Raw genomic sequence first — 12,569 nt, forward strand, 5'->3', positions numbered from 1 at the left:
TCCGGTGTGAATGGCTTAACTATTCTGCCCTCTGGTGGCAAATGCATGTGGACAGATCGCAAACAAACATAATGCATGGACATAAAAGGAAAAAATAATTTATTTTCAGGCTTTTGCCAATATAAACTTAGCACACACAATTCAGAGGGTAACACTTTATGTGAAGAACACTTATAATCACTATTAACTCAGTAAACTAATTATTTATTACTTCTGAATAGTTAGTAAGGTGGTTGTTAAGTTTATGTATTGGGCCATTATGGGATGTAGAATATGTTAATGCAGAATAAGGCATTAATATGTTCTTTATAAATACTAATAAATAGCCAATATCCTAGTAATATGCATACTAACTAGTTAGTAAGAAATGAACCCCAAAATAAAGTTTTACCATTCAGAGAGACTCAATTACAGAACTTTTTACACATAGAAAGCAATGATTTGTAAAGGTGTTTCAAGCAAGTATACATCATGTTGCAGATTCACAATCATCTCTAAAGGTCTTTCACTCTAAGCTTGAACATTGATGGTCTTGAATCCACGGAGGACGGTGGACTGATCCGTCAACAATAAGCTAGCTTGAAGCATCCTGGCACCTGTCGTCCTGGGAATGAAACGCACGGATCTCCTCATGGTTTCTCGAGGCTGGATCATGAGGCTGAGATACAAAAGCACAGTACATTTAAATCACTATTACTACTGCTCCTGTTTAGAGTTAGTGATTCACACAAAAAAGCCGATTCATCTTAAATCTAGATTAAATCACAGTTTATATAGTAATCATCATTTTGATCCTGGCTTTAATTTACATTTAAGATAGATTAACTTTAATTCTGTTCCTCTAATACTTTAAATCTCAGTTTAAATTGCATATGGCAAATTTGCAGGTTTAACACACAGGATGTACATACAGTGATTTTACTTCTTCAGAAATGCTGACTGACAAGTCTGTACTGACACTTTTAACAGACACAGCTGTAGTTGAACTGATATTAAAGATACAAAAGACAAATATGTCAAAAATGTCAGGAACATCTCCTCCCACTTTACTGATATAAACTGTGTGAACATCGAATGCTTGCCGCCCTTCAGTGTCACTTCCCAGGTATGTGAGCTAAATGCACCATGGGAATAATGTGTGCGCCAAAATACCAAAGTTAGTATAGTGACTGTTACTACTGTTAAATCTAAATTTATGAATAAAGGGTCTTTTTAAACAGTGTAAGAGTTAAGTTATTTTAATTCCTTTTTACTGAATATTAATGTATCATTTATCCAAGTAAACTCACTAAGGTAATATGGTAAATTTGAACATTTTTGTTTTTAACATCCCGATCAGCCCAACACACTATCAACCAATGGCGTGTGTTTGGGGCAGATAAATCAGTTTGTCTGGGCATGTTTGGGAAATGTATTTGAAAAAAAAGTAATTTAACTAAACTACATGGTCATCGTTGTGCATTCATTTGGTGGTCGCTCAAAAACTGAAATGAAACACCTGATGTACCTCATCTGGAATGTCTCCTCGAAGAGTCCAGAGCCCGATACGATGAGTTTACCGCTCACTGCAACCTTGAACGGGTTGGTAAAGGTCACCACTGCAACTTGCTGTGTGTTAATGCTGACTGAATGCTCATTTTGAATCTGGAAGAAAACACAGGGTTGTTATGCCAAAAAATGTATAATACATATCTTTATAATATACTATGATTTTGGAGAGATACACGTGTTTATAAATATCTGAAAACCATTTAATTTAGTCGCAAAATGTGCACTGCTTTGCTTCATTTCAAGAAAATGTATTTGCAACCCATTGTAGGATGAGACTCTGCCTTGTCCATTGGGAATTGATTGGTATGAAAAGGGGTCTATATATATATATATACACTACATTGCCAAAAGTTTAAGGACGCCTGCCTTTATATGCGCATTAATTTTAATAACACCCCATTCTTAATCTGTAGGGTTTAATATGGAGTTGGTCCACCCTTTGCAGCTCTAACAGCTTCAACTCTTCAGGAAAGGCTTTCCACAAGGTTTAGGAGTGTGCTTATGGGAATTTTTTTCCCATTCTTCTAGAAGCGCATTTGTGAGGTCAGGCCCTGATGTTGGACGAGAAGGCCTTGCTCGCATCCTTCACTCTAATTCATCCCAAAGGTGTTTTATCGGGTTGAGCTCAGGACTCTGTGCAGGCCAGTCAAATTCCTCCACACCAGACTCGCTCATCCATGTCTTCATGGACCATGCTTTGGTGTGCAGTCATGCAGGAAGGGGCCATCCCCAAACTGCTCCCACAAAGTTGGGCACATGTAATTGTACAAAATGTATTGTTATGCTGAAGCTTTAAGAGTTCCTTTCAAGGGGCCAAGCCCAACCTCTGAAAAACAACCATAATCCCTCCTCTTGGCAACTGCCAAACCCAGACCTGCCCAAATTGCCAGACGCGTGATTCGTCACTCCCCTCCAGAGAACACGTCTCCACTGCTCTAGAGTCCAGTGGCGGCGTGCTTTACACCACTGCTTCTGACGCTTTTCATTGCTCTTGGTGATGTAAGGTTTGCATGCAGCTGCACGGCCATGGAAACCCATTCCATGAAGCTCTCTACACACTGTTCTTGAGCTAATCTGAAAGCCACACAAAGTCTGGAGGTCTGTAGCTATTGACTGAAGTTGGCGACTTCCGTTCGCCCGATTGTTGTTCCTAATTGCTTCCACTTTGTTATAATGCCACTAAAAGTGTACTGTAGAATATTAGAATATAAGAGACTTATTGCACAGGTGGCAACCTATCACAGTACCACGCTTGTCCATTTCTTTCAAAAATGTTTGTAGAAGCAATCTGGATGCCTAGTGCTTGATTTTACACACATGCGCCCGATTAAAAAAAGTTATATAAGACTATATATCAAAGCAGATGAATAATGGTTTATTTCCTTCGACTGAGACGCTTCAGATGGGCACTGTCCGTCATGATGATTTTGAATTGCTTGAAATATGATTGGAATCACTTGAGAAAAGGAAAATACAGAGAAGTGCAACATGTGCAGCTGTATATAGTCTGTCATACAAGCTACATAAAATTATATTGAGAACAGAATAATTGTGTGCTTGGGACATGGCTTTTAATGGTGAGAGTTTTGGTTTTGTAATCAGTCCCTCGGAAATGATATAAAAATAAGGATATATTGGCAAATATATAAGTTATCTGCTTTTAAATATAAAGAATTATCGGTTATCGATATTAGCCAAAAATGTTATATTGTGCCTCCCTAATATATATATATATATATATATATATATATATATATATATATATATATATATATATATATATATATATATATATATATATATATATATTATGTCTACGATTGGCCAACAATACCTGTATATTGAGGGAAGGGCTGCAGATGTTAAACTCTTCTGAAGCCAGCACTCTCTCCTGAGACTTCACGTCCTCTATAACCACAGCCAGGTTAACCAGGTTATCCTCCGCAGCCTCCTGAATCATGTACTCGTCGAAGGAGATCTCATGTTTTACAGTCACAGCTGGTGGAGAACAACAAACAGGAATCATTTTGCATCGTTAAATAATTTCCCCGTTATCACTTTAAAGCTGATTTGAAACCATCTGTATTGTATAAACCACTATAGAAGTAAAGGTGACTTGACTCTTCCCAGTCTGTCAGTAACCTTCTGTTTAATTCCTGTCTCTACGAAGCCCCTCCTTCTAAAAAACACAGTGTGCTCTGATTGGTCAAGTGCTTACAGGCGTTTCAACTCACAACTAACTATCTCAACCAGGCCCACCCTTTTATTCTGCCTGTGATTATTTAAATGAGGAATATTGTGAGTGTTCGTTCCCGGAAAAAACTCAAGAGTTCAGAAACATCGACACTGATAACTCTCTTTGTGTTTTGTAACTTTGCAGAGCTTTTTCATGCTCAAACTGCAACATTATACACTAAAGAAAGATGATGAACATGGAAAAAAGCATATAAGTTCTCTTGGCAGAATTCTTACTTTCATACGGGCCGATCTTCAGATCGTCATGAGCCTCCCAGATGGTTCCAGTGGGATCACGGTGGTACTCTTTTTTCTGAGCGTTCACATGTTTTCTCAGCAATTTTGGAATTGCCACTTTGTTAGTGATTGTGACACTAAAAGAAATGATTTCTCCGAGTACAGGGGCTTTCAGAAGCTGGAGAGAAACATCAATGCCTTGAGGCGCTGCATTAAAAGACATGCAAAATTAAAAAAAATCACTGTGTGATCAAAAAACATTGATTTGTTTGTCATATAACTCAAACAATCAAAGAGAAGTATTTAAGAGGGAAAAAACCCAAATGCTAAAACGTACCGACTCTTTCAGTAGCAGCTTCAATACTTCGAACTGGAAGAGAGTAATTTTTCAAATGCAGATGAATAACAAAACATATATAAATATAATAAATACATTAATAAATCAAATTGCACATTTAGATAATAACCCTACAAGTTTGATTAAAACATCAAAATATGAGGGAAATATTTTATGTATTTTAAATATGAAGGTTTTTATCTGCCAAAATGATTTGGCAAAAAAGGCAAACTACTATGTCCGAACAATTTGGCTTTCGATTTATTGCATTATTATCACAAATGGAGTATTGACTTACAACTATGCAAAATCTTAAAAAAAAAAAAAAAAAATCAATTCAATTTTTAATAAAGGGTGACGATGTCCATTAGCCTAGGCTGAACATCACTTTTGGCTACTTATCAATTTTAAATTATGAATTATATTGTAATTAATTTTGTATATATTTATATATATTTTTGCATATATTTATTTTTGTATTCTTATTTCTGTTTATCTTCAGCATACACAGTTTTATTCATAGAGTAAGAAATACTTTTCTCATCTTGATATCTTTGTTAACATAAAACAATGATTTATTTTCTTTTTCCTTATTTTATCTCTCTTGTAAAAATTTCAAAACAGATTTTAGTTGACATTGAGTTTATGTTAAATATTTCCTCAAAGTCTTCAGGAAACATGTTTAACAACAACCATTCTTTTTATATTGTGGTGATGCTGATACTAGATGAAGTACACACTTCATCTAAAAAATGGAAAGATGAAATGACTTACCATTAGTTCTGGACATATCATTTGCCGGTTGATCTAAATGTGAAAGAAATGACGTTTTATTTAAATAAAAATCTATAGAACAGTTTATCTCTCTTGTTGAAAAGCATCAATGAAAAGAGTTCAATTAAAAATATTAAAACGGATTTCAGTGGATGTTGAGTTTGTTTGAATATTTCTAATGTCTTCAGGAAACATGTTAAATAACAACAACAATAATTTTTTTAAATATTTTAGTGATGCTGATACTAGATGAATTACACACTTCATCTCTGAAAAATCTAAATGTGAAACAAATTACATTTTTGTATAAAAATCTATGCAACAGTTTATGTCTCTTGTTGAAAAGCATCAATAAAAAGAGTTAAAATGTATTTTAGTTGACATTGATTTTGTTAAAATATTTCTAATGTCTTCATAAACATGTTTAACAGCAACCATTGTTTTTAATAGGTCTATTTTTGTGATGCTAGATTAATTATTTCACACTTGAAAAGATAAAATGACCCCTACCATAATTTCTGAACGTACAAAAACCCGTTTCTAAATGTGAAAAATAAAACTCTACGTAACAGTATGTATTTTTTCTGTCTTCTTCTTAACATTACCTCTCTCGGTTTTGTAATCTTCTGTGATGTCCATCATAGCCATGGCTGGTCCGGGACGTTTGGTGCAGATCAGGGGTCCAACTCTCTTTTTGTCAATGCTGGTTGATAATATCTTCCCATTTCTCATGATTATTTTGCGCACATCTGCATTGACTTCTGCGTAAACGAACGGTACGTCGTATGGCGCGTTCACCTTCTGCTCATAAACGGCTTTCACAGCAGCAGGGCCGCAGCGGTACATTCCTGTGACAGAACATCGCCACATTCAGTTTATGTTTTAACACGAACAGCGTCATATCACTGCAGGGAAAACAGCATAGTTTGGAGCTATTGTTTAAAAAGCATGAATGTCATGACCGACCTCCACTCTGCTCTTGGGGCGTGGGGTCAAGAACCTGCCAGCCGTCGTAACCTCCACCCAGATCGGGCCTCGTCATCCAACTCTCCACCCACACATGGAAGTTCCTGAAAAAGGCCAAACCCTTTCAACCGTCAGATTAAAAATGCTGAAACAATTAATTTCAACCACAATCAATTCATGTGTATTTGTGTAACTCCTTCCTTGCTGTCCATTTTTTTCAGCATTGTGGCTGAATTATTTATTATGGTAGACTATATAATAGGCTATAGTGACTGCCACAATCATCACCAAGGGTCCTACCATTACAATGAAGTAGCGATTTTTCCAATTACAAAATTGACAAAAAGATTTGACCATGTTATATTTCAGTTTTTCTTTTTTAATAGATTTGCAAAAAAGTCAACAATTCAGTTTTTTTCTGTCAATATGGGGTGCTGTTTGTATATTAATGAGAAAAAAATGAACTTAAATGATTTAGACAAATAGCTGCCATAATAACAAAGAGTGGAAAATATAAGGGGGTCTGAATGCTTTCTGTACCCACTGTAATAAAATAATGATTTCTGTTGTGTCTTTATCGGTCGTGTAGTGAGTTGGCTCATGTGATTTGAGTTTCACGCTTTAAAACTTTTGTTAAGGGAGCATAGTAACCATCGAAGCAGCCTGGGTTTTGCGGTGCATTGTGGGAATTTTAGGGAGCAAGACTTTCAGTGCCCTGGAAGGGTTCTGCGATTGAGACAGCCGTTATAATGGCAGACTCCCTGATCAGTGCCCTGACTAGTGAACTAGGGAGCTGTTTGAGACGCACCCAAGAAGACTTTTTAGCTTTCAGGGCATAACTCACCAGATGCTATCATTGCCGATGGACAGCTTTTCCCCCATCTCTGTGTAATATTCCTCAATCACCATGTTGGCGTTTGTGTCGTGAGCGGAGTTAAAGTTGGTGACCACTCGAGTTGGAATGCCGAGGGCTCTCATTACTGAAAACAAAAAAATACATTTGATTTCCATCATCAACAGCACTAATTCAATTACCAATGACCCATTAAAGGAATATTTCACCCAAACACATAACAATTTCACACCCACTTGCTGTTTCAAACACAGATTATTTTACTAAACTGAGTCCATGAAAGGAAAATGGCCAATTCTCCTGAAGCTTGGCTGTATAGATCCCCATCCATTTTCACCATATGAAAATAACTGCATACAGCGGGTTTGTATGGTTTTTTGGGTAAATTAAACCTTTAAAGGACATTCAAAAGTTTTGGGGTTGGTAAGATTTTTTAAATGTTTTTGAAAGAAGCCTCAAAACTTGCCTTGCCTTGCCTTGCCTGATCAAAAATACAGTAAAAGCTTAGCCTAGAAATCTAGACGCACCCTAGCAGCAGCAAATCTAATCTGCCCGCGAGAGTCTCTCAATACACTCTCAATACACTCTCAATACACTTCTGAGCTGTAAACACCAAACTCTGGTTGGGCCAATCACATCGTGTATAGAGTCAGTGGGCGGGGCTTAACATAATGACAGCCGAGTTGCGTTTGCGTGCTTCTAGTAAACACAGAAACTGGCAAACGGCGGTCTTTCGAATCGGCTTTGACCATGAATCTGGAAGATTTGGAGTTAAGCTTTTCTCTGAGAAAAGAACAAAGAACGGCACTGAAGTCATTCTTAAGAAGGGAAGATGTGTTCGAGTTTTGCCGACCGGATACGGCAAAAGTTTAATCTGTCAACGAGCTCTGCTCACGTTGCTCTGGTTGGTTGTACCGCTATCCTATCACGTGCAGAGGGAGTTTAAAAGACAACCGTTTATCCGCCCCTCAGATTGAGCTGTCAATGGTGAGTTTCCAGACCAAACATCGTGATGTGGGTCTGGCTTGTCAGGCTAGTAAAAACTGTGATATCTTATTGCCAAATGTTTTTAAACGCAATTTATTCCTGTGACTTTTAGCATCATTACTCCAGTCTTCAGTGTCACATGATCCTTCAGAAATGATTGTGATATGCTGATTTGCTTCTCAATTAACATTTCTGATTATGCAGCTTAACCAATTTATGGAAACTGCGATGCATTTGATGAATAGAAAGTCCAAAAGAACAGCATTTATTTGAAACAGAAATCTTTTGTAACATTATAAATGCCTTTACTGCCACCTTTGATCAATTTAATGCATCTTTGATAAATAAAAGTGTAATAAACCTCATATTGGTCACACCTGTACACATGACAGCGGCGAAGACCCAGCACTGTCCGTATTTCACAGGCCTGAATTGCGTTTCCGACCACTTCCTGAGAATATCCGCGCTGCCGGACCACATCAAGGGGTTGATTCCGTCGCTGTATTTTCCAGACCAGTTTCCCATTAACACCCCTCGATCGTCCTGACTGTTCACCTGTTCAAAAAGACAGCAAAACTACATTAGCACATGAGAGAGCGAGCGGAGAGCAGAGAATTACTGCAGATCCTCCTCACCATGGCTGAGACCACGCGGCCGATGTACACCGGATTGCTGCGGTTGAGCAGATCTTTTCTCGCGTCGGCCTGAGATTGAGGACTCACCTGCAGCATTTTCATACAGATGTCCAGTATCCCCTTTTCATACTGAAAATGCATTGGTGCGTGACAGTAGGTGTTAATGAGAAGCAGTTTTTCAGTGCTGTGCCATCAGAGTCGACAGGCAAACATCTCACCTGATCAAAAGACCAAGATCTGGAGACGACGTTACTGGGGCTGCCTTTAAACAGCAGGCCGTTGTCATTCCTGATGTATTCATTCCTCAGCTCCTCCGACTGCAGGAACACTGAATCCGCTGCAGAATAACACAGAAGAAGATGAGCTTTGAATAATGACAGCAAATGAGAGCCAAGCCGTGCATTACTGTGATTTCACCACAGCTAAGGGTTTTGCACGTTTGTGAAGTTCTATAAAATGCAATTGAAAGACATCACAAGTTAACATACACTACCGTTCAAAAGTTTGGGGTCATATTTAATTTTTTCAATAAATGAATAATCTAGGACACATAGAAAACAGCTATTTTAAAGGGTTAGGTCACCCAAAAATGAAAATGATTTCATTAATTACTCACCCTCATGTCGTTGGACTCCCGTAACACCTTCGTTCATCTTCAGAACACAAATGAAGATATTTTTGTTGAAAGCTGATGGCTGAGAAAGGCTTCAGAAAGGCCTCCATTGGCATGCAACGAAAATAGTTATTGTGCGCACAAAAATCAAAATAACGACTTTATCCACCAACTCACTGACGTCAACTCGACGCATGCGCGAGAATATGACGCAGCTCCACCGTTCAGATTCTCACCGTTCATTGTTCTCCACAGTGCTGCTATCGTGTAAGTTCACGTCCGAGACCTACACGGAAGACAATAACTTGGCGAATAAAGTTATTATTTTTATTTTTTTTGCGCACAAAAACTATTTTCGTCGCATTGTAACATTAACAGCCACTGTAGTGAGATGGACTTTGTAGCTCCGTCTTTAGTGCCTTTATGGGTCTTGTGAGTGGGTCAGTGGGAATGTACTGAATGCCAATGGAGGCCTTTCTGAAGCCTTTCTCAGCCATCAGCTTTCAACAAAAATATCTTCATTTGTGTTCTGAAGATGAACGAAGGTGTTACGGGAGTCCAACGACATGAGGGTGAGTAATTAATGAAATCATTTTCGTTTTTGGGTGAACTAACCCTTTAAATTGTAAGCATATTTCACACTTTTGACTGTTTTTTGATCAAATAAATGCACAAGAGGGAGCATAAGAGATAAAAAAAAATTAAAAAATGTAAAGCAAGAATTGACAAAAATGTAAGTGTACCTTAAAAAAAAATTGCAATGTAAGTCGCTTTGGATAAAAGCGTCTGCCAAATGCGTAAATGTAAATGTCTTCAAGTACTTGTGTTAGTTGTTAGTTCTTCTTGTTAGTTCTTCCACCGGCTCACCTTGACACCAGGGGTTGCAGAGGAGTGTGAACTGGCCGAGCAAAACAGTTTTCACACTCCAGCGGGTCTCGACTCCCAGGTAAAACGTATAGACTCCTACAGACGCAGATGCAGGGCTGAACAGAGATATGGGTAGCATGCGGGGTGTGTTTAGGTCCACTGGGCTCTTCTCCAGAAAAGCACTCCATTGAGACGCAGAAGGCTGTCCAGACACGGAGACGGGCACCTCCACAACCAGCGGCCCTGCAGGAGCAGAGTGGAGCCCGTTTCAGTATTGAACAAAAAATATGGTTCTGGAAATCAAATACTAATTTTCCACATAAAATGATTTGATTTGTTTTTATTAATAACCCTAATATGACATGACTTGTGTAGAAGCCATTCGACATTCAGTCCTACACTCAAAATACTTTGATTGCACTACTTAATCCACAGTTATTGCAATTACTATAAGTATAGTATGTATATGCCAAACAGGGCTGTAAAATAGTGCTACCAAAACTTTAATATTTTTTATCTAAATACATGCATAGTCAGTAGATTCATTTTTTAACCATTTCTATAATTTTTTGTTAAAGCATTGCCATGTAATAACATCAATTGCAATGTGTTATTATGGCATGCATAAATTCCCACATACAGTAAAACATAATCAATATTTAATAAGAAATATATAAAGTGCATAAAATATGTTTGCTTTCAATTCGTAAGCACAAGGGTTCACACACACACACACACACACACACACACACACACACACACACACACACACACACACACACAAAACAATTACCTTTGGCCTAAATTTAAGATTGATGTGAATTGCATATAAAATTACAGTTTTAACATGAACAAACTAATAAACATAATGTGAACAACATAAATGAAATATCTTAAACTATACTAATAAACTGAATGTGTTTTAAATATACAACAACCAGGTTTATCTGTGTATCTCCCTCATTTTAGCTGAATATTTATAAATAAATAAAATTCCTTTCACAATTCACAGATGTATGCGGATTCTAAGTTAAATGAATAACTGCATTTATGATTATTTTCTGATGAATCGTAATAGAGAGAGAGAGTGAGATGATGTTGCACATTTATTTCACACACACACGCATGCACGCACACACACACGTCTGGTTCACGATCTTTGTGAGGACTTTTATACCTATCCCCCTACACTGCCCCTAAACCTAAACTGTAAAAAAAATGCAGGTGTCCAATTGAAGATTTTCTAGTGACTGATCACATCTAAATTTTTCATTGGCCAAATAACATTTCTGTGAATTGATGCAATTTATTTTACAAAAATTCAATTTGGCCAACAATTTTTTTAGATGTGATTTGGCACTAGAAAATCTTCAATTGGAGACCTGATTTTTTTTTTTTTTTTTTTTTTACAGTGTACCATCACAGGAAACATTCTGCATTTTTAAATTTTCAAAAAAAAAAAAACATTGAGTAGGCCTATATGTTTATGAATCATTTTTATATTGTGGGGACCGCTGGCTGGTGATCTTAGGCTTATGTTACATTATATTACATATTAATTATATTAGCCTACATTACAATATAAATAACAAGCACACACACACACACACACACACACACACACACACACACACACACACACACACACACACACACACACTTACCAAGAACGATTTTGAAGACTAGTTTCTCCCTGAGCGGATCGAATGGCCGTCCATCATTGTTGATGAGGATGGTGAACGGCTGTCCTCTCCGCAGCACCAGATTGCTGGAGGAGCTCAGACCGTCGGTCTTGTGCCGGATCTGGTTCTGGCTCTTCTGCAGGTGAACATTTCGGAGCTCGTACTCTGTGTAGAAAATAGTAAACGTGAAATAAAAATAGAGCTAATTTAAAACAGCCATGACTAAATATCAAATATGTAGGCCTAGATAATATAAATCATATTAAATATAAAAAAGAAATAATTAACAAATATTTATATAATTTTCAATACTATTTTAAAAAGTAGGCTAACCATTTCTGAATTATCTTCCATACAAATATTTAAGGGTTTAAAATTAACAGCTATTAATAATTTATAAACAACTAGGCATATTAAAAAAGTCTAAAAATCGCAGCCGCAGTAATCAGATTAAATTAAATTAAACGAAAAACTCTAAAACTGGAAGCTTACCATCCATGAGAAACAGCTTTGTTGTCGTTGGCTGTCAGATTGAGATTGAGATTCAACGTTTGTGCTTTTATGTCATCCTTCTGCCCCTCCCTGAGTCGTCAGACCACATTCACTTCGAAATGTCGAAATGCAAAACTCATAATAACCAACACCTCTAACAATTATGCAATCTCATTCAAGAGCACTGCGCGTTGAGGCGTTTGAGCAATAATACAGATGTATTTGATCAGAAATCTGCATTCATTGCTACAAAGATAAGGACAGTAGCCTGGGGTTGATTAAAAAAGTGAAAGTACAAGTTTTTGTGCATATATATAAAAGGAAATGTTCAAAGAATAAC

General features: G+C 37.2%; 1 protein-coding gene across 1 annotated transcript; it reads right to left on the bottom strand.

Moving 5' to 3' along the window:
• Window positions 1-234: 234 nt before the first annotated feature.
• On the bottom strand, window positions 235-12,236 carry LOC137093761 (protein-glutamine gamma-glutamyltransferase 5-like). Its single transcript, XM_067458607.1, has 15 exons — window positions 12,230-12,236; window positions 11,720-11,902; window positions 10,056-10,298; window positions 8,794-8,912; window positions 8,576-8,704; window positions 8,318-8,495; window positions 6,945-7,080; window positions 6,101-6,204; window positions 5,740-5,982; window positions 5,135-5,167; window positions 4,361-4,393; window positions 4,024-4,230; window positions 3,386-3,549; window positions 1,508-1,644; window positions 235-658 (listed from the first exon to the last, which is right to left on the bottom strand). Exons 1-15 carry the CDS (start codon window positions 12,234-12,236, stop codon window positions 511-513), a joined length of 2,064 nt encoding a protein of 687 aa, XP_067314708.1. The 3' UTR covers window positions 235-510.
• Between the last annotated feature and the right edge of the window lie 333 nt (window positions 12,237-12,569).

Source organism: Pseudorasbora parva, chromosome 12, assembly GCF_024679245.1.
Source record: "Pseudorasbora parva isolate DD20220531a chromosome 12, ASM2467924v1, whole genome shotgun sequence".
Taxonomy (NCBI): domain Eukaryota; kingdom Metazoa; phylum Chordata; class Actinopteri; order Cypriniformes; family Gobionidae; genus Pseudorasbora; species Pseudorasbora parva.

Coding starts and splice junctions, on each gene's coding strand:
- LOC137093761 (XM_067458607.1), bottom strand. Junction 10,299..11,719: donor AGTCTTCAAAATCGTTCTTG/GTAAGTGTGTGT, acceptor CTGCTCCTGCAG/GGCCGCTGGTTGTGGAGGTG. Junction 8,496..8,575: donor GCCGCGTGGTCTCAGCCATG/GTGAGGAGGATC, acceptor CTTTTTGAACAG/GTGAACAGTCAGGACGATCG.